Genomic DNA, 24,424 nt, shown 5'->3' with positions numbered 1-24,424 from the left:
TACTGTATTATATTTAGGTACATGCCTTGCATTCCTGACCATTCTGAGACTTTTATCATGAAGGGGCTTTCCAAAGCATCATAAAAATCATCATGTTTGTTTATATGGTGGATCACATTGATGAAATTTTATTGATTGAGCCACACCTGTATGCCTGGGATGAAGCCTACTTGATCATGGTGGGTGATATTTTTGATGCATTCTTGAATTCAGTTTGTAATTATTTTATTGAGTATTTCTGCATCAATGCTCACGAGTGAAACTGGTCTGAAATTCTCTATGTTTGTTGGTTCACTGTGTGGTTTAGGTATCAAGTGATTCAGGCCTCATAAAATAAGTTTGGCAATGCTCCTTCTGTTTCTGTTTTGGGGAGTAGTTTGAGGAGTAATTGAAAGCAACTTTGCACTGTAAGCATCTGGCTGTGGGTCCTTTTTGAATGGGAGTGAGTGATTCAATGACAGCTTCTATTTCTCTTTCTCTTTCTAGTTATAGGACTATTTACCTTGTTTACTTAATTTTTATTTAACTTTGGTAAGTGGAATCTATCAATAAAAGTGTCCATTTTATTTAGATTATCCAATTGCATGGAATAAAGTCTTTTGAAGTAAGACCTAATGATTCTTTGGATTTCATCAGTGTCTGCTGTTATGTCCCCCTTTTCACTTCTGATTTTCTTTTTTAATTTGGATATTGTCTCTCTGCCTTTTAGTTAGTTTGGCGAAGGGTTTGTTTAGCTTTTTTATTTTCTGAATGAAACTCTTTGATTGTTTGTATTGTTCTCTTTGTTTCTAATTTATTGATTTCAGCCAGGACTTTGATTATCTCCTGCCATCTGGTCTTCTTGTGTGTGTTTGCTTCCTTCTTTCTATTCTAGAGCTTTCAGATGAGCTGTTAAGTTGATATTACACATCTTTCCAATTTCATTATGAAGGGAGTTAGTGCTATGAACTTTCATCTTAGCACTGCTTTTATTGTGATCCATAAGTCTGGGTATGTTGTGGCTTCATTTTCATTGAATTTTAGGAAGTCTTTAATCTGTTCATTCCTTTAGCCATAACCCAGTGGTCACTAAGTAGGTAGTTGTTCAGTTTCCATGAATTTCTGGCTTTCTGCTGTTTCTGTTTTTGTTGAAGTCCATCTTTAATCCACGGCTATGTGGAAAAGTCCAGGGCATTATTTCAGTTTTCTTGTTTCTCCTGAGACTTGCTTGTTAACTGAGTATATGGTCGATTTTGGAGGAAGCTCCCTGAGGTGCTGAGAAAAAGGTATATTCTTTTGTGTTTGGGTGAAAAGTTCTGTAGTTATCTATTAGTTCCATTTGATTCATGACATCTGTTAATTCTTGTTATTTCTCTATTTAGTTTCTGTCTCAATGATCTGTCTCTTGGTGAGTGGGAGAATGCTTACCTCTGTAGTTCCTCTTCTCTTTCCTAAGTTTTCCATTTCCAGGATTCCCTCAATTTTTTCTTTATTGATTCTATTTACATTTCCAGGTCTTGACCTGGTTTATTCGTTTCCTTCACCTGTTTGATCTTTTTTTCCCTCTATGTCTTGGATGGTTTTAGTTGTTTCTTCTTTATTCTCAGATTTGGGCCTGCAGGGGCAAATGAGAGTGTAGGAGATCTGTCAGCTCAGTATATCCACTGTTTGGCTGACTGGCAGGGAGACCCATACTTGGTGTAGCCACCTCTGTGGTCATAGTCACCTGAGCATGTAGGCTCCTCTTGGGCTAGCCTGCACCCTACCACAGCCACAGACCTGGGAGGCCGGTATGGCTTTTGCTTCTGCCATCTCAGTCACCAAGTATGGGGGCTCCTGCTTTAGGCAACCACTGCTGTCTCTGCCAAGCAGGGAGGCCTGTGATTGGGGCAGTGGCCACTGCCAGCTGCCTCCACCAAGCAGGGAGGACCATGCTTGGGGCAAGAGGAAGTGCAGGGGGGTTGAATATTCATCACTCTCAGTCCCAAGAGACATCCAAGGGTGACCTGGATCCAAAGAGTCCCAGCTCATGGGTTGTCCCCTCTTGACCAGGAAGACTCACTTTTGATGTTCTGGCTTCAGCTGTCCCTCCACTCACCAATTTCACAGTTTCAGATCCTGTTCCCCTCAGATATGGTGTGCACTGTTCACCGCCATCTTGGACTCTAGTTGTTTCCTCTTTAAAGGCCTCAAATTGTTCGATTGTATTTTTCCTGTATTTCTTTGAGGGGTTTATTCCTTTCCTCCTTAAAGGCCTCTAACATCTTCCTAAGCATAAATTCATGGTCATTTTTCTGTATTTCAGCTGCATTAAGATATCCAGTGTTTACTGGTGATTCTGGTGGAGCCATATTGTCCTGGTTTTTGTAGATTTTGTTCTTCTGCTGTCTTCCAACCATCTGGTTGTAACTGGCATTCACTGGTTGCTTGTGGAACCAACTGGGATATTCAGGCATTCGGGAGAAACCCTGCCTGAGTTGTCCGCTGGGAGCTAGAGCTCTGCAAGAGGCCTACAGCATTTCTCTTCCTAAAGATCCCAGTTGGATCTATAGGAACAGAGATTGGGATGTGGGTGCTTAGATTGTATGGACCTGAGGTCCAGAAGATTCACTCACGACAGCTGGTAGAGCTGTGAACCGCAGACTGGCTCTTTGCATCTCTGGAATCTAGAGTCATCCTTAGGGTGGCAAGGTTAGCCGGGGGGGGGGGGGCAGGGGGCCGGGGACTGAGGCTGGATCCACATGTATCTGGCTGCCATGAAGGGAGACTGGCATCTAAGAGTCAGCAGCACAACCACTTGCTCAGAGTTATTGCTCTCCCAGGTAGCTACTCAGATTTCTTGCTTGTTGGGCTCTGCCATCTTGGAACCAGACTTTGTATGTGCCTAATATCTAGCTGTTTCCCGCAGGGAAATGGGTAGAACCACAGACTAGGGGATAGGGACTGTGTTTCTGGTGTCCAGAGGCTGCACTTTCCTCTGGGAAGCAGGATTCAAGAGGAGTCTGGTACAGGAGAGTTTGGAGTTGTGCATCCCTGGTACAAGAAATTTATGTTCGGGTTTGGGAGGTGGGGGGGACAAGGTGTGACTGTGTGTCTCTTGGGCTCAGGAGTCATTCATGGGGAGTTGGTGGGGTGTGGGTTGTGGAAATGTACTTCCTTGGCTCCCAGGAATGCCTCCTTTGATCCGGGAAACACAGACATTTGTGTTTTGAGGTCCACAGTCTGGCTGCATAATTGGGCCACAGTTTCTGATCTTTTGCTTTTTAGACATTGTGTTCATTGTATACCATCATATTGGAGTCTCCCCACTATGGCTATTAAGGATAAAATATGAAATATCAAAATGATAATACTCATAATTGGTAATGAGGAAATTTTAAGCCATTTACCTTTTCATTTTCTGCTCCAATTTTAAGCCATCTACATCAGTACTCCACAGGATCCTAGATCCTTGCATTATTGTACTTCCTAGCTCAGAGAGGCAGAGAGAGCACCCAGCTGACCTTCCTCTTCAGGAGACATTCCAAAGGAGCTTTCTTTCTCCACAGAGCTTCAAAAAATCCACTCAAAGTCAATGTCCCTTCCTTCTACTACCTGTGTGTCCCTCTATTTGTCTTCCTGACTTTTCCATTCTCTCTATGGTTTTCCTATGTTCATGCCCTGTCTCCAGACTAACCCATTTGGCATCCTCCTTCTTCCTTTCTGCTCCTTCCCCTCTTTTCACTCTCTGTCAACTGGTTTCTTGCTGCACCTCTTGAACCAGGTCAAACTTTATTTAATCCAGTTTACACAACTCAAGCAGAAAGCTTTTGGATCAAAGCTGTGTGCTAGCGTTGAGCCATACCACAACTAGAAACTTTTTTTTTCCAGTAAACAACACAATCTTGGGGTTCACAGTATGATCAAATGTCTTTCAACAGCAAAAACGTCACCAGAGCACCCATCTTTTGAGTTAGGGTATCCTGCAGAGGTAACTCAGTGTCAGCCAGCTCCCATTCTTGATTACCAGTGGCCTCCCCAGATGATGCAAGTACAATGGAGCCCATGGCAGTGCAATGAGTGGAGGCTCCCTGTGCAATCTGGGGAGAACTATGTGTTCCTCCAGGAGATACCTACCACTCTCTTGCCTCAGCTATGGAGACCAAGGCACCTTCTAGGCCCCTTTCTTTCCTTTGGGCCTTAGGGCTGTCTGGCAGGTTGAAGCTCTGGCTATTCTCAGTAGCATCCACGCTAAGCTAAGTTTCCTTGGAAACACAGGTAGGATACCATGCAGGTCACAGGGATGCAGACTCACTGGTCTGAGGGAGAAAGGGAAAAGGTGAGTAGACTGAAAACTGTAGTTTGAGCTGCTCTCAAAAATGACAGGAGTTTGCTTGGGTGTCACTCTAGGGTGAGAGAATTCTAGTTATGCATGCCCCTCCTTGAACCTGAAAGGGAAGAGACATGGCTCTCCCGGTACAACTTTGCTTTTCCCTGTGGCAAAGTCTCCAAAGTAGATTCTGTCTCTGAGATGGAACAGGACCTGATTGTGAACACTTGCAAAAGGCAGCCTGATTTCTGTAGCCCATTAGTCCAATGATTTGAGACCAGCCTGATCCTCAACCTGAAACATGGCAAGGTCTAGGACATTGCTGGCGATAGCTGTGCTCAATGTCCTTAAGACAAATTCCTCTTACTGACAGACAGGAGGAAGAGGAGAGGAAGGGCCCAGGTATTCCACAGCCAGCAGGAGGGCAGGGAGGGGACTGGAATCCTGAGTTTGGCCAATGAAACTGCCTTAGTTCCCAGCTTGATTCTTGATACCTCTGATCTTTCCTCAGATGACCTGGGTCAGGATGGTCTTAAGGCTCAACTAAAGTCTGAAAACAAGGCAGGAGACTCATACTGGCATCCCTGCCTAGGGCTGGTTGGGTGACAGTGGTTCTGGGAAGCCTTATGTGAGATCCCTACCTGTGTGCTGAACTGGAGTTTCCTTAAATAATCCCTGGAGTTCTCGCCTTGAAGTGTCCATATTAGGAACTCAAGTGCCTCCTTGAAGTCTTCAGCTCAGGTCAAGTTTCTCACCTCCCTGAGATCCTGAACCCTCTGAAGAGAATTGAGCTGGTGCTATATCCCATTGACTACCATGTAGGATCTTCAGTGATACCCACCTGACCTAGATATATCTCTTCTTAGATAGGTTTTCCCTAGTACACTTGTCGTGCATTCATCTTACCTGTCCTTCTTGACATCTTCGCTTTCTACCAGACCTCATCTGCCCAAAGACTCTCACCTTTCATCCTGCGGTACTTCAGGTAAGAAGGGCACTGACTGCCTGTGAAGTGGACTCCAGGACACAGCCTGACTGTGCCACCCCTTTATTTTTCCCTTCAGAAAGCCAGTCCTTGGGTAAGATCCAAACCTTGAATCCCTTTAGCCCTGCAAATTTGGATCCGTCTGCTGATATGATGCAAATCTTAGGTGCAAGCCATCACCACCCAGAGATGCCTCACCTCAATTTGAGGAGACGAAGGAGAAGAAGAGAGGCCATCCAGTGCAGCCACCCAATCAGAGCACTACTGGTATCAGAACAGGAGCATACAGTACCTATGTGGTCCCTGGACTGAGGGCTTCTTTAAGTCCCGTCACAGGCTCAATTCTTACCATGGGTGCTCAATGCTCACCAGGATGGGTGGCAGATCCTGGACACCTCCTCTGGTAACTTCACATGGCTCCCCGTTTCTTCATTGTGCAGGTTCAGCTTCCTCTGGGGCAGAGACAGGGGTGAAGATGGGGCCCATCTGAACACCCCTGGGGTGTTTCTCAAGACTGCCAAGAGGAGCAGGGGTCCACTCTTGTCTTGGGGATTCTGAAGGATTTCCTATTGACTCCGCACAAGGCCTCTGCTAACCTCCCTCAATGGCACCCATCCTTCAGGCCTAGCGCAGCTCTGATCCCCACCTCAAGGGGACCCTGAGCAGGAAGTCAGAGGTCACATATCTGGTCCACAGTCTTCCCCACAGCCAGTGCTGGCTGATGTCAGGGGCTGCTTTTACATGCCCTGTTTCAGAGTTCTCCTTGCCCCTCCTTCTGGCCCTGGTTCCATATTTCTACATAGATTAAATAACAAATAGATTAAAAAACCAAAAATCTGGGCATAGGAGTCCACAATTATAATCCCAGAGCTAAGAAGAATCCCTGGAGAACACCTGTCAGCCAGCATAATAGCTGAGCTCCAGGCCTCTGAGTTACCTGTCTCAAAGGAAGGCTGCTGAGGGTGACACAGCTGCCTTCTAGCCTTCACATGCACATGTACCCATGTGTGTATACACACACACACAAACACACACACACACACACACACACACACACATTAAAACAATTTAAACAACCTTCTTGTAATAACAAAAAAAAAATCACATTCAATAACTACTGAGCCACTAAATAGCTTAAGGTCTAGTTGTAAACATCTGGATTTACAATAGTATATTTTTTCACAGACTTCATCCTCTTAATTTTCTTCTTCAAGGTTTCATGATCATGTTTCAAAATATACCAAAAATATCTACAACCTTTCCCTAAAAGGATTCCAACTACAAATGCTTTCTCACAAGCCAAATCAGCATCTGCCTTCCAATCACTCTTTGCCCAAAAGAAGCTGAAGTGAAAGGCTGGCCACCAGTTTCTCCTAGATTGCCACTCTTTTTCAACCCACACAGGATGTCCTCCAACCCCCTTTAAGGAAAATTGGATATAGTTCTCATGGATTACTTCTAGCTGATATTTTAGACACAGAAATCTCCATTAATGTCTGCTTCAGATACTTTGCCAAGTATTCCCAGGCAGTTATGTTCTCAGTGCATCCAGAAAAATCCGGGACTTCGAATAGCATAGCCAAACCCAGTTTCCAGTGTTCTTCTGTCTCTGATTTTCTAAGCAATGTATGGAATTCTAACATTAGTGTATGGGATGGCACAATCTTATTGTAGACTCGTAAGAACACTTATCAGCTTCACTCTTGGTGCCTTCTGTCTCTTGAGAAATTCATTTAAGCAGACATGGGCATTGGGGTTTGATGGGAAATTTTCATCATATGCATAATTGATGAGTATCTCTCGGGCTCCATCTTGATTACCACAGAATTCTAACATCTACAGCTAATGAAGCCACGGGAGATTCATCCCTTTATCAGACAATGCAGAAGTTTCTCTGTTATGGTCTGCCACAGGAAGCTCTAACAAGTCTTCACTGAAATCGCTCATATCTATTCCAAACTCTTCCGGGTACACTGGAGGTACAGGTCACAGAGACCTGGCAAGTAGCTAAAGTCACACTCTAGAGTTAGCCCGTTTACACCCTGTGAACTGCTACAGAAATCTGTCTCCTGAAGCAGTTAGAAAGCGCTTCCAGAGAGGTTGGCATTGGCTCACCACTTTCAAACATATACAAGGCAGCTTGATTATCTCAGTCTGTCTCTCTGTCTATCTAGGGTGTGGCTTCAGGGAAGGACTCAAGAGTTCACAGCTTCACTGACAGACAGTTGGTCATCTCCTCTTTCTGAACTCCTCAAAATGGCCTCATGCACTGAATGCTTGGAGAGGGTGTAAGATAGGCTTATTCTTCCAAGTGCACACCAGGAGAAATACTATTTGGGTACCTTCTAAGACAGAGTGGGTCTTCTGCAGTCCTCTCTCTGGTCCTGCGTACATGCTGAATGCAAAGCCACTGTCAGGAATAAATGGACCTCTAAAAATAGTTACTGTGCATTTGTCCACAGAGCCCTACTGGGCAAAGGGTTGGTTCTGGCAACTGGGCCCCCATTTGGAGCAGTGCTCAGTCACCCAAAGAGTATAGCTTAAATGTGGTGGGGCCCTCTCTCTGGAGTGTGTCTTCTTCCATCCAATCTCAGGTCTGACTTTCACCATAGAGTTGATGTAATCCTCCTTCAGGGAAACTCCAAAACCGGCTCCTGTGCTAAGTCCCCAAGGAAGAGACAATGGGCATAGGCCTCCCTTTCTGGCATGCTGACCATGGGATGAAGCAGCATTATTTGCGGTTCATCTGTTCTGAAGGGGGCCTTTCAACCCACCCTAAGCAGTCACTTTGACTAGGAAACTGCATCAAGGCTGTTTACCATCCAGGAATCTCACAAAATGCCTCTGAGTACCACCCCTTCCCTTACCCCTACCCTACCCCAAGTAGGCACAAGTTCCAGAATGCAGAGGGGGATGCAGAAGCTTGGGGAGCCACCCTTTTTCCCAAGTCAGTGTGGGATTTATTGCCAGACCCTCAACAGCATACAATGTATTTGATTGTCCATGCCTGTATAGATGGTTTGTAGCTTCTGAGATCCAGTCACAGCTTCTGTCTTGACTAAGTCCTGTGGCCCCATTCTTTCTGAGAACCTTTCAAATGCCTTCTCTCCCCAAAGTTCTGATTGTCACAAATGGGTACTGTTTGGGTGTAGCTCACCAGACCATCAGACCCAGAGTATCTGAAGCTGCTATATCCGGACTAGAGCTTCCACAGTGTACCCCCAGGACCTCTGCTTAGCCATGCATGCTCCTCCCCCCCATTTCTTGGGAATGTCAGACATTAATGTCTCTGCAGGGTTTCCAAGAATGGAGGGGAAAGGGTTTCATCCTTGGAGCCCTCTTGGAGCTAAGCTGACCACAGGGGATGTAGCTGCATCGCTTTGGGAGTCCCGGTCCTCAAAGAGAACTTTGGGGTCCTCCCAAAGTGCCTACCTCAATTCAGAAATCTCAGAGTAGCCTTCTCCCTTTCACAGACTTCACACAATGGTTTGCAGCTCCAAAAACAACCCAAGATTCACTGATGTGAAGTTACATGTGGAAAGGTAGGCAGGGGTTCATTCTTGAAATTAGTACTGAGTCATCCTCCAAGCCTCAGATTCCTCACAACTTCAGTGTTGTTCCTGGGGAGGCTGAGAATCCTTGATTTCCTTTAGACCTAGTGGTGAACCTTTGCCTGTGGTGCTCAGCTGTGCCACACCCGACCAGTGTTATGAAACACCTCAACAGGTGCATTGGTCAGTGTGAAAGACAGTCCCAGGGGAGGGCAGGGTCTCCATTCTGGCCCATAGAGGAAGCATGAAGTTCATCAGGAAAAGGGTAAAAGGTGCAGGGAAGGAACAGCAGGCACATGGGGCATGGCCTGTTTAAGGGGCACAGGAAATGTTCTGGGCCTGGACAGAAGCTTCCACACTGGGACACTCAGCTCTCTGGGATGCACTTGGGGACAATCTGGAAATCATGCTTGACTCATACACTCACCTCTCTTCTAGGGCTGTTTTCAGTAGGTAACATTGACCTCTCTGAATGTCCTTCTGGAGTTTGGTCTGACAAGATATTACAAAGAGCCTTGTCTTTGTCAGAGGGACAGACTTGGTCTGGTAAGTGAGAATTGCCTGGGTTACATATGCTTACAGACTACTGGTCTCCTTCCAGGCCTGTCATTTGTTAGGCAGGAATCAGGGACATGCCTAATGCTAGGACACCCCAGGTTCTTCACCTGGGAAGTGGGCCACCCATCAGGATGGCTGGAATATATGTGCTGCCCGTAAAAATCCCTGGTGCAGTTCCTTGACTGGGGAGAACTGGAGCGAAAAGTAGGGCACAGGACAGCCAAGGAGCCAAAATGAAATTTCATGAACAAACTTCACTGACTCCTCCCACTTTTTGGACACATTTAAAATCTGGGTTAAAACTGCACTAGAGAGAACTGAGCTAAAATCATCTTATGGTTGGGTTATGGATCCCAGGATAAAAGTTAGGTAGCTGCTCATGCCTGAGGATCAACTTTACTTCCCTGTAACCTGCATAAATGGGAGGATGCAGCAGTTCATGCACCTGGAATCCTAGAGCTCCTTTGGCATGATGGGAGGAGAGACAAGGGAGTGGGCCTGGACTACACACTGCAGCAGGAGAAACAAAGTCCATTCATTATCAGGAGGAAGGAAGAACCAACTTGAATCCTCACCAGCACTGAGGCATGCATGCATTCCAACTAACACTCATGTATACATGTACACAAATGATGATGATGATTATTATTTTTTTAATGAAATCTGTCTAGGGCTAGCGCTTTGTCTGAACACTTGATGCTCTTGCAGAGGAGAAAGGTTCAGTTTCCAGCACTCACATGGAGACTCACAACCATTTGCAACTCTGCCTCCATGGAATCTGGCACCCTCTTCTGTCCTCTGGGGACACCGGGGTCACCTGTAGTATGCTTGACATGCAGACAAAACACTAATACACACTACAAGTTCTTGAAGCAATGTTAGTGGTCCACTCAGTCTCTCCACATGAGGGAGGCAGAAGAGACCCTGCCTAGGAGTTAGTTCTCAGGGCTCCCCCACATTCCCATGATTCCAACCTATGTGTGAGGAATCCCTTAAGGAAGGTAGAGGTAAACCGTGCCCTACATGTGCTTTGTTCATCTTTGACTCTCTGGAGCCAGGACAGGATTCCTCTCTGTACGTTTTTCGTTTCCTGTTTTGACATGATGGGGATGCAACCTTCCTGACTCTATGTGTTATCCAAGTGTCGATTCACTGAGTGACACCTCAGCCTGAGTCCTCCAGGCCAAGTCCAGCACCAGCAGTGATGGTGGCTCAGAGCAGTTTTCCCTTCTCTCAGCCCTAAGTCATTCACACTGCCCAAGAGCCTGGTCCTGGCTAAATATTTCTGAGACCCATAACTGTCTTGATTTATGCTGCCACTGACACGGGATGGTATCTTGAGAAGTATTACACATTAGATACAAGTCATTGTCATATGTTTACAAAATAATATAATTCTCCTAAAATGTATCAACAACAGTAGGTACATTACTAATGTCATTCATAAACTTAAAATAGCTAGAGCTAATGAACCTGGCAGTAAAAGCAGCAAAATTTTGTAAGAACAAGAAAACTCCAAGTTGCTCAGACAGGAAGAATGGAATGGTTCACGTTCTCCTCCCACCAGCTCTCACATGAGGGTATGGTACTTAGATCACTGACTCTGCCTGACCTGATGTTGGATGGGAACTGCCAGTGCACTAGAATGTGTGCTAGTCACTGCAATAGTACCATCTGCTGGGTGACTCTGTCCTAGGTCCCCTCTATCTCATCTCTCAAAGCCTCTGCATCTCTGAAGGGATAGTCTCTGGGATCCTTCTTAAAGATGCTGGGAAAAAAAAAAAAACTCAATATTTGCATCGTGGTAGTTTCAGCATAGGCCCGCCCTTGGACCCCACCACAGTTCATGGCTAGGAGGATCACTGTCTGGCACCTGCCTTTATTCCAGGTACCCTTCCTGCACATAATGCTCACTGATGAGTCTCCTGAGCTCCGTGTACATGAAATGGTCACTGCTGGCATAAATCTCCATGTTATTCAATATCCTCGACAACCCCTCCTCACTGACACAGTGAGGAGGACAATTATTACCGGGCCTGTCTTGGGCCTGGACCACCATGTTGCATCCCATCATAGGTGATCCCCAGTGCAGTGACAAGACAGTAGGAGTGGACACTGGGGTTTACTACCAAAATGTCAATGCCTAACAATAGCCTCATGCAATCAGCAGCCTTAGTAAAGATCAGGTGGTAGAACGGGACATAATGTCTATTGTTCCTACCCAGTATTTCTGCCTCAGTAATCATTTGGCTCATTTGATACTTGCAAAGCAGGAACCACACCAGCCTAACTATTTTTATATTTAAGGTTTTCAATGAGGGGATCACTGAGATGGTTACTGTCCTTAAACAGTTATGAGAACCGTTTAAGGCTCTCTGAAAACTCTGGGAAGCCAGCATTTCTCCAACAGACACATCCCTTGATGTGGTGGCAGCAGCCTCTACCTCCCCAGCCTCAGCTATGGGGACCTGGGTGCCCTCCAGTCCCCTTGCCTCCCTTTGGGCCTGAATGATGCCCCTCGGGTGGGGGGGAAGCTCTGGCTGTTCTCAGTAGGATCCATGCTGATTTCCTTGGCAACACAGGCAGGACAGTCACAGGGATGAAGACTTATAGGCCTGAGGGGGAAAGGGAACATGTGAGTAGACTCTTGACAGCTGAGGCTTGGTCAGCTAGCAAATGCCGGTTACAGGATATTGTTTGGGAGTGCCTTACACCCAAAGGAATCTGGTTCTGCATGGGCCTCTGAGGGCCTCAAGGGAGAAGAGATGAGGTTCTCCCTGTGCGTGCCACCTCTTGCCTGAGGTAAAGTCTCAGAACAGGTTTGTTTGTCTCTAAGTTGGACCAGAAGTCAGGGGAGACACCTCCCACCTTCTGACACCTCTTGAGGGATCCCTGAATGAGGTAGCCCAATTCAGTGTGGTTCATTTTTGCTAAAAGAGTACACCACACAGATTCTCATCTTTAGGAGTAGCTAGGTCTAGGAGGTTCCCTGGGATCCCAGTGTCCAGTTTCTTTAAGGCAAGAGGCTATTTCTGTGGAGAGAAAGAACAGGAGAGGGGAAGGATTCCATGCCATGTGACTGCGTTTTCCCACAGCCTGCAACAAGGGAAGTAGGTAGTAAGTATGCTGTGTGTGTGGTTGAAGGGAATATCTTTAACTCTCACCATGTGCCTTCACAGAGCTGACCCTCCCTCACATGACCTAGGTCAGGGTGCTCTTAGCAGTCCCTTCAGCTCCTTCAGACTGTTGCCAGGAAACAGGGCAGGGTCTCCGAGTGACAGCCCTGCCCAAGGCTGTTTGTGTGACCATGCCTGGGGAGGTCTCTTGAGGGGCCACAGTGTGTACTCTTGAGTGTAATCTCCTTCACTCATCCCCTGGAATCCTTTCCTGAACCTTCCCAGGTGCCTACTTAACGAAGAACTGTGTTCAAACAAGAACTCCCAGTCTGGTGACGTTCCACACCCTGGGACCCTGTAACCTCTCAGGATAACTGAGCCTGTGGCACAGCCTGGCAGCCCCTCTGGGGGATCTGCAGTGATGGCCACCTGTCTTGGGCTCATCTCTGCTCTGATAGGAGTTCCCAAAGTCCACCTGAAGTGCATCTTAACTCCCCTTCTTGGGATTCCTGTTTTCCATGGCAGGAAAACAGGGTAGAGCCCCTCTCTCCCCACACACAGGGCAACACAGGTATCTGAACAGGATCATACATGCTTTATGCACTACTCTGTTTGGGGGACTGGTGCCCTTCTCACAGATTCATTCCTGACCATGACAGAGTACCTGGATTTCTGATCAAAAATGGATACCTCCTCTGTCAAAAAACCCTGGCACCCTCTGGGCTCTGGTGGTAGCCCACACTCCAAAGACTCACCTTCCTGAGAGAGGAGACAGAAGTCAAGATCTATCCCCGGTGGAAATGCCTGGGCAGGAGCTTCTCAAGACTGGCGAAAGGGAAAGGGCTCTGCATTTTCTTGCAGATTCTGAAGGTTTTCCCTCTTCCTTCTCCACAAAGCCCTTCCCGACCCTCAGTTCCATCTTTCAGCCCTAAGGCTCCGCTGAACCCCGTATTACTACCTCAACCACAAACCAGAGGTAGCATCTTGAGTCTACAGTGCACCCCCACTCACATTCTGCATTGAAGCACAGGTAGCTTTTGCATGTCTTGTATCAGAGGCCTTATTGTGCCTCCTTCCTGGCCCTGGTTCTTTACCCCTATATATCTGTGGCCTTATCCCAAGGTTAACTCCCCTTCCTCTTTCTCATTCTACAGTCTGAAGCAATGGCACTGTGAGCCAGTGTAGCCTCTCCAGGCATCTCAGGACTGAAGAGTGTGTAGAAGCCCACTTGTGCTCTGAATGGCAGGGATGCCATGTTCTTTTAATTGGGCCATGCTCGGTGCCAGGCCACATTAATTGAGAACCCACTATGTGGAAAGTGTCCCTTCAGTCCAGCTTGAACTGTACCCTTCCCTCTGAGAGCCTGGCCTTGCCCTCCAGGAACTTCTTTTGTTTGTAAAAGGGTGTGGAAAGACTCATCTTAGCAAGTGAGCTCTTAGGCCATTCTAAGCAGCACAAATCTAAAGATTAGGCTCTAACACTCTCAAGCCTTAGGAGATAGGCATGGACACCAGAGAAGGGACTCATCAGTCAAGTCATCAGTGGTTTGTTTCTTTCACTCTCAGAAGAATACAATGTAGTTTGAATTTCTATCTATCCATCTAGGATCTACCTTGGATCTCTTCCTCTTTCTGAAATCCCAAATTGGCTCCATGCCAGACTACTAGGCGGGAGTGTGACATAGATATATTCTCCCAATTCCACATACTAATGGAAATGCCATTCAGGTACTGTCTAGATGGAGTGGGACTTCTGCTGTCCACTAGAGTTCCACATACTCCATGAAAGTGAAGCCACTGTCAGGGATAACCCGACCACTAAAAATCACCCCTTTTTCTTTGTCTCTGTAGTGACTGGCTAGGCAAAAGGCAAGCAGAACCCTGTTCGGTGCTGTGCTCACCCCAGGGGTACAGCTGAAACACTGAGGGACCCTCCTTCAGGAATGTGCCTTCCTCTATCCACTCTCAGGTCTCACTCTCACCTTGGAGTTGAGGTGAGTCTCTTCCAGGTAACCCTGAAATTAGTTCCCAGCAAAGTGCTCATTCCAACTAGCAGGTATGATCCCTGGGTGACATGCTAACCAAAGTGGATTATTCAAAAACTTTCTATTCCAAAAGGGGCCCTTTCAAGCCTCGAAATCGCTCACCTCCACTCAGAAAGCATGGCCTGGCTTATCACTCTCTAGTCACTCTCTAGTCAGGTCACAGAATCGCCCCCAGCCCTCTAAGTCCCAGATGTGAGTAGCATGGTGTGACCTCCTCTCAGGCACCTCAGAAAATGTCCTTGCAGCCCCTCCACAAGGGCCCAGATGTGGAGTGCCCTGCATGATTGTCTCCCTTCCATGAACTCCACAAATGGCCTAGAACCACACGGGGCCTGGTAAGCATAGTATGGCCTTCACCATTCCAGGGAGATCAGAAAATGACTCCATGTCCCCAATTCCCTGATGCATGTACGTCCCTCCAGTGCCTGGATGTAGAATGCCTCCCTTTCTTAAAGGTATCCCTCCCAGGAACCTCACAAAATGGCCTCAGCCCTTAAGACCTGAATGAAACAAGCTCAGTATCTTCCAGGTAATTCAGAAAATGGATCCATACCCTAATTCCAGAAACCTGAAGCATTGTGTTCTTGACCGCCCCACTTGGAGTCACATGAGAATATGGCTCTGAGCCCCTGCTCCCTAATTCCCTAATACCTGAAGCACAGCTTTACTGGTACCCTTCCAGACACCACAGAAAATTATTTGGAGCCCCTCAAGTGCCCAGATGTAGAAAGCAGGGCCTGAGTGTCTCCAGCAATCTCACAAAATAGCCTGGAGCACCCCAAGTCCCGCATGGGAAAAGCACAGTGCAGCCTTCACCCTTCCAGACATGACAGAAAATGGCTCTGAGCCTCACTTCCCCCTAAAGTCCTGAATACCTGAAGCACGACGTTACCGACTCCCTTCCAGTCACCACTGAAAATCACCTTCAGCCCCTCATGTGCCCAGATGTAGAGCCCTTTGAGTGACTTTCTTGGTTCCAGGAACCTCACAAAACGGCCTCTAGTCTCCAGAGTCCTGCATGCGAAAAGCACAGTGTGGCCTTCACCCTTCCAGGCACGATAGAAAATGCCTCTGGACCCCCTTCCCTAATTCCCGAATACCTGAAACACAGAGTTACCAATAGCCTTCCACTGACCACAGAAAATGATCGAGCCTCTCATGCACTGAACGAGATGTAGAATCCCGTGTGTGGATGTCTCCCTTCCAGGATTCTCACAAAATGTCTTTGAGCCCCCTAAACACCCGTAGCCCCTCAAGTGTCTGGATGTAGGAAACAGGGACTGACACTGTCTCGCTTCCTGGAACCTCACAAAATGGCCTCCAACCTCCCAAGGTCCTGGGTACAAGTAGCGCACTGTGGCAGTCACTCTTCCAGACACCTCAGAAAATGGCTCTGAGATTCCATGCCATCCAAACCACAGACACATACAATGCCAGGATGTAGAAACACTGACGGTTCCTGATGAATGATCTCTATTCCATGAAAACGGCTCTGAGCCATCCCCCTTCCCACTCCCCTGCCACCACCACTGTGTGCCCAGTCTAAGTCATGGATGCAAGAAGCACAGCTTGTCTTTGTCCCTTCTGGGCAAATCAGGAAAGTCTCTGACTCCCCCACCCCACCGCCCGCCACACCCACAGGCACACTTCTAAGGATGTCTGAAGCAGGGCTTTGATGGAGCCCTTACAGGCACCACAAGGAAATGTTCTGAGCCATGCAAACACACGGATATGTACCATGGTGTGAGATGTCCTTGTTCCAGGAAACTCACAAAATAAGTGTGGCCCCGATGTCCTGAACGCAAGAAACACAGTGTGGTCTTCACCCTTCCAGACAAGTCAGAAAATGGCGCTGAGACCCCAAAATTCCTGGGTACCTGAAGCATGTTGTTGCCAACGCCCTTGCGGGTGTATCACAAAAGGGCTCTGAGTCCCTCAAGTCCTTGGCTGCAGATAGGGGCATGGATGTAGATGTGGATGCAGAAGCTTGAGGAGGTTTTTTTTGTCTCAGCCACCATCAAATTTGCTATAGGACACTCAGCAAGATCCAAGCCAACTTGACCCTTTAGGCCTGTGTGCTTGGACTCTGAGGCCCTGACGTACACATTGACCAAGAAAGTCACATGTTACCTCCTCTCTGGGGAACTCTGAAATAGACCCCCTTGGCTGATTTCCACTCTGCAGGAATACAGGAGAGGGACTCATTCCCACAAGAAGACTTCATTTGGGGCAGCATACACCACACTGACAGCAAAAGCAAGCTTCTTACAAAGTGTTTGGCTAACTAACATAACTAAAATTGAGAGAGCTATGTATACATCTCAGGAATGATAGGTATTTTCTGTGCCATGAATATTCTACTACAAGGTAAGTGGGCTGCCCGGCACAGATCCTCCACCCTTAGATAAGATAGCCTGCCATTCTTGTAGTTACTTCCAGGCTATTCCTTGGGTAGGGAATTTTACGGTCTTTGACCTGGAATTGATCACCTATGACCTAGTTCTTGGGACTGATGACTTTTTTGGGGGAGGAGGTTCTCACTCCCTTCTATTTCAGTGGTTCTTGGCCTCATTGAGTACCTTAGCCAACACCTCACACCTCAACACTCAATGCACAGCCCTCAACATGTTCATCAGCTGGCAGGTCAGGAGACAGAGCTCCGCCCACTGTTCCTACATCAGCATGCATGCTCCACCCACTGTGCCTACGTCACCAAGCCCAGTTGCATCCTCCCTCCCACCTTATTATAGAAGCCCAGTCCACCTCTACTACCTAAGCACTCACAGCCCCACCCCAAAACCTCAGCACAAGGCCATGCCTACTACCCCTATTTCAGTAGAGAGTGCTCCCACTCCCATGTACAACCCATACCTCAGCACCCACAGCTCCTCCCTAAGAATGTACAGTTCTTCCCTCTACAACAACGGTTCTCAACCAGAGGGTCAAAAACTCACCAGGGCTGCATATCTGCATATCTGTACATCACATTTATATTATGATTCATAACAGTAAGCAAATATACAGTTGTGAAGTAGCAACGGAATAATTCTAGGCTTGGGGGTCACAATAACATGAAAAACTATATTAAAGGGTCACAGCATTATAAAGTTTGAGAACCACTGTTCTACACTGACCTCTGCAACCACAGCCACCACCCACTACTTTTGTGGTGAACTACACCCCCTCCCCCGCACAAACACACAAACACACTTCTTCAGATATTCTCTGCCAAATGAAATCAGGATTCAACATTCTGCCTTCTCATCAATAAGTTACCATTCGCATCACAGTCTTGCTTTGGTGCTCTGCGTTCCCTGTCCACATAACTCAGCCTTTACAGCTTAGCCTACCAGAACAACTACTACAGCATAAACAGGCTGCCCTTCTCCTTCAGTGATTCTGGGCTACAGTAAATAGGTATCAAAAGTCCTGCTCACACAATTCAGCACTCAGTGAACTCCCAGACCCCAAGCAGAGCTCAGCTCACCACTCTTAAGTCAACTCTCACAACCCCAGGCTGTGTGCACCTACAGAGCAGTGGCCTGTGAACAGGGAAAGTCACCATAGAGTATTTAAAGGTTTAAGGACCCTGCTTCATATTAGGACAACATCTAAAGCCCAGCCCAACTTTGTAAATGATCACATAGCCTCCCAACCTGGCACCCCCTTGTGTTCACACTAAAGAACACATAGCCACGCCCTCAACTCCCCCTCACCACTGACAACATGTGCATCCTTAGTAACCAGGTTGGCCTCACAAAGCCATGTCAGCACTAGCACCCCAGCCTGATTCTGCCTACCTTCCTGCCTCAGCACAAAGCACTCTCAAAATCCCCATCTGTTCCCAAGGGATTCTGCAGTGCATGAACTTTCCTTTCCTAACTCTTACCAGGTCCAACTCCACCCACCCTCCCAACCTTAGCATCCAAGCCCTGGCTACCACTTTTACCTAAACCATCGCAGTACCACCCAAAGACCAGCAGGTGTCAGCCTTGCTGCCAAGGCACTCTACTCTTCCAGGTTTTCTCACAGACTCATCCTCCCATCAGTCTTAGCCCTTCCTCTGACACCTTTCTGACTTTTTTCTTTCTAGACCAGCTCTCACAGACCTTTGTCTCTGGCCTCCTTTGAGGTTCTCAGGGTCACGTTGGTCTAATAGCATCTCCTAGTGGCTGGAGCAGTGAGCTGCAATAATCACATAGATGCATGCCTGCAGAAGACCACTGAAAAGATGTGTCAGAGATTAGGCAAAGGCACCTGAGTGAATGTTTGTAAATGCCCATCAACAGTTTTACACGGGATACCTGAAGCAGGGTCGACAAACTGTCCTTCATGGTGCTGCTCATCCCCTGACCTGGTGTGGGGGTCTTTCAACTCAAACTTGGATGCGTGGCAAGACACTGGGAGCTGAACAACTGTGCTGCCTGGTGACCACAAAACTGAGTCTGTCCAGTGACCCTTAGACTTATAGCTTTGGAATCCACTTGAGGAGAAGAGAACAGGAAACTTTGGGACAGAGTCTGTGCACTTTGCCTTCAAAGACCATACCTCTGGCTGTGTTTTCCCTCCCCGTGGATCTCATAATCAGTGCTGGGCCAGCCCATCTTCTGACTACCCTCTCATCATTCCTTCTAAGTGTGGAGGAAAGCCAGCACACTGGTGGAAAGCCGTGGTGCTGCTCCACATGGACACTCCCCTCCTTGCCCTTAGGCTATGAAATCACTGAGGTCCTGATTACATCCCATGTGTGCCTTGAGACTTCACTGATACTGATGATCTGCTTCTTCTCAACATGCAGGTCAAAGGGGTTTTGATTAATGACAAGCTTAATGAAAGAACTGGGGTTGGGTTCACCTGACTGTATGTTTGGGCAGCAAGAGGGAGGGGGCTGGCTCACTGGATAGAATAGAGGCATCTATAGAAAGGCCCCCACAAGATGTTGCCAACAGAACTGGTCAGGTATAAGAAAACATAAAGGAGGAAGGGGCCCTTTGTTCTTATCAAGGTATCACAACTGTGTGGATTGGCAGCAGCATAGAGATAGTCTGAGTCCTCTGATTGCCCTGCATGATTATCCTGCCTGCTGACTCTTTTTGTCATCACCTCCAATACCAACCCTAATTTCAGCCAAGAAGCAGTTAGAGAAGAGAACTTGCCACTCCTTTGGATCAACAAAAGTCTGGAATGTTAGGTCCAAAGGAAAATAGTTTCCCTCTAACAAAAGGAGACTCTTCCCTTCTCTCTGGCAAAACGGAGATGATTCCTGTTAGCACAACAAAGCTCACGCTGGCCTCCTGGCTACTTAAGTATGACAAATATCTGTTAAAGTCAGAGAGTTAAAAAAAATATAGAGGAAGGATTATTCAAGATGGGGGCTGAGATCTGATTGAATAGCTAGCTGACTTTGAGGTTTCCAAATTTTACAGCCTAAAGCAAATGTTTATTTTCTCTGTCTCACTGCTCTATGTATCCTTTTTTTTTTTTTTTTTTTTTTTTTTTCTGAGGCAGGGTTTCTCTGTGTAGTCTTGGCTGTCCTGGGCTTGCTTTGTAGATCAGGAAGTGCTAGAACTCATGGACATCTGCCTCCTGCCTCTGCCTCCAAGAGTGCTGGGATTAAGGGCTTGCACCACCAGGCCCAGCCCTATTTATTGCTACACAGAAAGGCACCTTTCGCAAGTCAATTTCCATACACCTAAAGTTCTTCTCTGATCTAGGAGCTATCTTGAAAGACCCATCACCTGAGCAATTCTCAGCCATATGAGACTTCCTGGTTTGCAAAACCTGTCTCAAGTCTAAGTTATGCAAAGGCTCTGAGACTCCTTCAAGAGAATAACCCCATAACATCTCAGAAAGATAACTGTCAAAAGGCTACTTCAAAGCTTTGGTGCCATCCCTCCAGATTCATGCCAGATACAATGCTTCTGATAAAATTCTGCTATATACTAGCCATTTTGTTGTGACTCCAGTTCCTAGAAGACAGGTTCCCATGAATCCTGACTCAGAGACACTGCCCAGAAATGTACAGCCATGACCACCTAATTGTTATGATAAGGCTAACTGCATTTTGGCTGCTCTTAGCTCTACAGAAGAGTTAGGGGGGCAATTCTCATGGGGAAGAGAAATGAGTACTTCACTCAGGGCTTGGGTCTGCTAACCAGGGCAATGAGAGGGTCCTTCCCTCTGTGTCATGGGATACAGGAAACAGCATGCATCTTGGCAGATAATCAGTTTGAATAAGTGGCCTTGTCATTAGGGCAGGCATGAAGGATTCAACAGGAGAAAATTCATAAGTATTTCCCGAGATACAGTTGCATGTAAAGGCTTGGGGAAACTGAACCTTGTTGGTCTTCCTTTTTAGGCTCCCTGTTTGCTAGGTGCAGGATTCTCAGAGCTCACTCTGTCAGGTCCTTGGTGCTCTGTGAGAAGAATTCATGTTTCCTGTCATTTTGGTGACAATCCTGAACTTGGGTCCCATCAGGCGAATCTTAGTGGCCCTGTTCTCACACAAGCAGCAGCCTTGCTATATGGAGTGGATGGAAGGGAATAGAAATCACTGTGGGTCTCTGTTTTTGCATCCATAACTTGTCATCATCAGGCCCTCTCTGCTGTGCTCTTAGCAGCCAATGAAGTTGTGTATAACTGGAAAGGCAATCTGTACTCACCAATGTGCAGCTGAACCACCAGAACCCCTTTTCAGACCCCAAAACACTAGAAGCCCATACCTAGGACTAAGGAGAAGGATATATTCCAAGTGGACTTCTCCTTCCTTCAGAAGAAAGGTGGGATCACTGTAGGCTCTGGGAAGGGAGATGCAATGATGCTGAGAAGGTGGCTAAATAAAGGCCCTGTCAACTCCCTGTCACAGTGCAGACTCTAAAGGCAAGGCAACACTGAGACACCATTGGCTTGCAGAGCATGGCCTGCCCAATTTGTGCTGTTCCCACACCCACACAGGATGCTATGATGTCATGAAGGGGATGGCAACTGGGACTTCCCTCCTCCTGTGCCTCTCTGTCCATGCTGACACAACCCCAAAGTACCTGGTTATGTAGGGAAATGGAACACTGCAGGATATGACTTCTGTGCTAAAGATCACTTTGGTTCCGCTATTGTCTGGATTGCACAGATAAATAGTGCTTAGTGTCTGCATCCCACCACCACCCCTACTGGAATGGGCTTCCCCATGTCCTTCTTGGTCAAACCCATGTAGTGTATGAACATCACCCAGGAGACCAGGTGGCAAGTCCAGGGCCAGGCACTGAGTCGACGCCAATGCCCTGGCAAATCTGATATGAAGAGGAGAAGCTAGGGAGATGCCGAAAAATGTCCCTGGAGTCCTTCTGCAGTTCATGAGCTCTGTGGAGAGGCTCCCCCGGGCAAGGAAGGATTTGTCTCTCCTAGCTATTTCTTATCTTGAAAATACTAAACAGAACTCTGATTCCTTGAGGTTGATTAAGAAGTGTTAGGCAGTGGGCATTTTGTAGCAACACTTTTCAGGTTCTTTCGCAAAGTTTCTAGTGTCTGTCTTTCTTATGTGTCAGGCCCTTTTCCAAGGGCAAGTGCTGAGAAGACCTGCCTGCATCTCAGGAGCCAGGGTATAGTAGTGTCTATCCCTTAGCAGACAGGCAGGTAGTTTGAGGTGTGCTCATACAGGGCTAAGGGATGCTTGGTAGTTACCCTCTTCTGATGCTCAGAAACTTCCTGACAACATCTGCCTTGGGTGGGGGCCCAGGGGAATGGAAACTCCTGCTCCAAGAAACCTGAGTAGTGTGAGGTGACACCACTAATTTGTAGCCAGCAGGCAAGTATCATGGGAATAGTTCTTCCCAGGCTTGATTGCCACCCTACCAGCCTGAATACTTTGCTGAGGGTGTAAAAATACTGCTGCTTCTTGTGAAAGGGTAAAGGGATTACAAGTTTGTGGAAGCCAAGGACACAGGGGGATACAGAGGGTCAGATAGGACACAGACTCTAGATTTGGTTCAGATAATTTATCTTTTTTGATACCAAGAAGAGATTTACCATTAGTAAAAGATATTTTTCTACTGATCTTCTGTGGCCTGTGAGTTCATAAGCGACGCCTATTGCGTATGGATTCACAGGTTACACACTTGTAATCTGAGGAGCCTTCCTGCTCTTCTTCATCAGGGGATTCATTTGCTGGCCTTTTGGAGAGGGCAGACAATAGGACAGAACAGGAGTTGTTATACAGAGACATCATAGATCCCAAAATGGGGTGCTCCGATGAGTGAGCATGGGGTACTTCTTCTGTGCCTTCAGTTCCAGGATCAGCTGGAGGCACACAGACAATATTTCCTGAGGTGTCTTCCGCAGTTGGGTTACTTGACTCCCCAGGAGACTGCTTTTCTAGGGAACTCCCAGGGACAGATTTCATAGCCCATACAGTACTATACACAATTTTCTTCTTTGACTCTTCTTCACCGTCTTCTTCCTCAGCCTTATGATAGAATCGTGGAGAATATCTGGTTGGTAACACCTTCTTTTTCTTTGAAGTTGGCTCTTGAGAAAGGCTAAGTGGAACGGGTACACAGATCACTTGGTGGGGAAGATTTCCCAGGTCTTCTTTTCCCCAGAGATACTCAAGGAGTGCAGGCTTATCTCTCTGAAAGTTGACATTACAGTACATCTGAAACAAAATTAATATTTTAGCTATTCTGAGATGAAACACGCATTGATTCCCCACAATCTTCCCTGCCACCAATCACAGTGTCTTAAATTGTGATGAAGAAAACAACTTGAATTGACAAGGATCCTTGTGTCCTGTGGCATGACCACACTAATGATAAACACTTTGTACGTTCAGGCTATAAAACACACACACACACACACACACACACACACACACACACGTGCATGTATGCATGCATGCATGCATTAAATGGCCTCTCTTAGTCATTCTTCTTGTCTGCAGCCTTTTAAGTGGACCCTATATAATTTAAGAACAAACTCATTACATTCAAAATCTACATTTGACCCTTCAGTTAATAACATCTCCTGCCAGATAGTTATCCTTGGAAGTAAGGAACTGACATCTTACGTGTCATAGGGTGGGGAAATAGACATTTGCTTCTGTTATTGAACGTGGGACACGAAAATACTTTGTACTTTACCATTATTCTCCCATTCTCTCCAGAGGAAACTGTTGAGGCCTCAGGGTATATATTTCTGAATCCATACAAGTTGAGCTGGTGAATAAAAGTGTTCAAACTGTCTGTTTCAAAAATCTTTTTTGTTCCCTTGCGGTGAAGGACTTCTCTCTGGAAAAGATCGATTTTAATCAGGATTGCATCTCCTTCCTCATTCCAACTCACAGACTCGAATGCTTCGTTCTGCACTATGATCCACAGCTTCCTGGGGAAGGGCAGACTGAGGAGGTCGGTGTCACCTTCTTCATCGCCTGTAGGTTGGCTTTCATCTTCGGCTGGAGGGTTGTCTTTGAAGGCTGGACTTTGTATTACATCTTGGTCTTCTTGCCTTGCCAGATCCTCTTTTGACTCCTCCGCTGAATCAGGTAAAGCATTAGGGAGGACATTCCTTTCAGGTTCTTGATCAAAAACTGGGTTCTTGTTGGCTTCACTCTCCTCTTCATCATTCTGACTAGCCATGATGCTACACTAGCATCAGGAGTGTTTTGGACAGCAGACCAAATGTCTCTGTCCTAAAAAGCCAAAGTGCCTTTGGTCCCGGTAGGAATGCCCAATAAATAGTGACTATAAAGTTCTAAATTCTCAGCACAGATCTGTTGAAGTCATCATTCTCTTTGTTTGTCATATGATGTCAGCAAGATGGCCCACAGCTGGTCTGGAGGGAGAGACCAGGCCAAGCATATGTCATTAGTGAATAGGTAGGTGGGGAGGCCCT

The 24,424-nt window shown here is 46.8% G+C and overlaps 1 protein-coding gene and 2 pseudogenes across 1 annotated transcript; all 3 read right to left on the bottom strand.

The window, feature by feature from the left end:
- Positions 1-6,414: 6,414 nt before the first annotated feature.
- LOC110540174 (TATA box-binding protein-associated factor RNA polymerase I subunit A-like) lies at positions 6,415-7,109 on the bottom strand (annotated as a pseudogene).
- A 3,965-nt stretch (positions 7,110-11,074) lies between these two features.
- Positions 11,075-11,628, bottom strand: LOC110540173 (melanoma-associated antigen 10-like; annotated as a pseudogene).
- A 10,982-nt stretch (positions 11,629-22,610) lies between these two features.
- On the bottom strand, positions 22,611-24,168 carry LOC132649895 (heat shock transcription factor, X-linked member 3-like). Its single transcript, XM_060374683.1, has 2 exons — positions 23,674-24,168; positions 22,611-23,189 (listed from the first exon to the last, which is right to left on the bottom strand). Exons 1-2 carry the CDS (start codon positions 24,166-24,168, stop codon positions 22,611-22,613), a joined length of 1,074 nt encoding a protein of 357 aa, XP_060230666.1.
- Between the last annotated feature and the right edge of the window lie 256 nt (positions 24,169-24,424).

The sequence above is a fragment of the Meriones unguiculatus genome, chromosome X, assembly GCF_030254825.1.
Source record: "Meriones unguiculatus strain TT.TT164.6M chromosome X, Bangor_MerUng_6.1, whole genome shotgun sequence".
NCBI lineage: Eukaryota > Metazoa > Chordata > Mammalia > Rodentia > Muridae > Meriones > Meriones unguiculatus.
This window is presented reverse-complemented; position numbering and strand designations above follow the sequence as displayed.

Coding starts and splice junctions, on each gene's coding strand:
- LOC132649895 (XM_060374683.1), bottom strand. CDS start 24,168: ATGGCTAGTCAGAATGATGAAGAGGAGAGTGAAGCCAACAAGAACCCA. Junction 23,190..23,673: donor GAGAGAATGGGAGAATAATG/GTAAAGTACAAA, acceptor ATTTTGTTTCAG/ATGTACTGTAATGTCAACTT.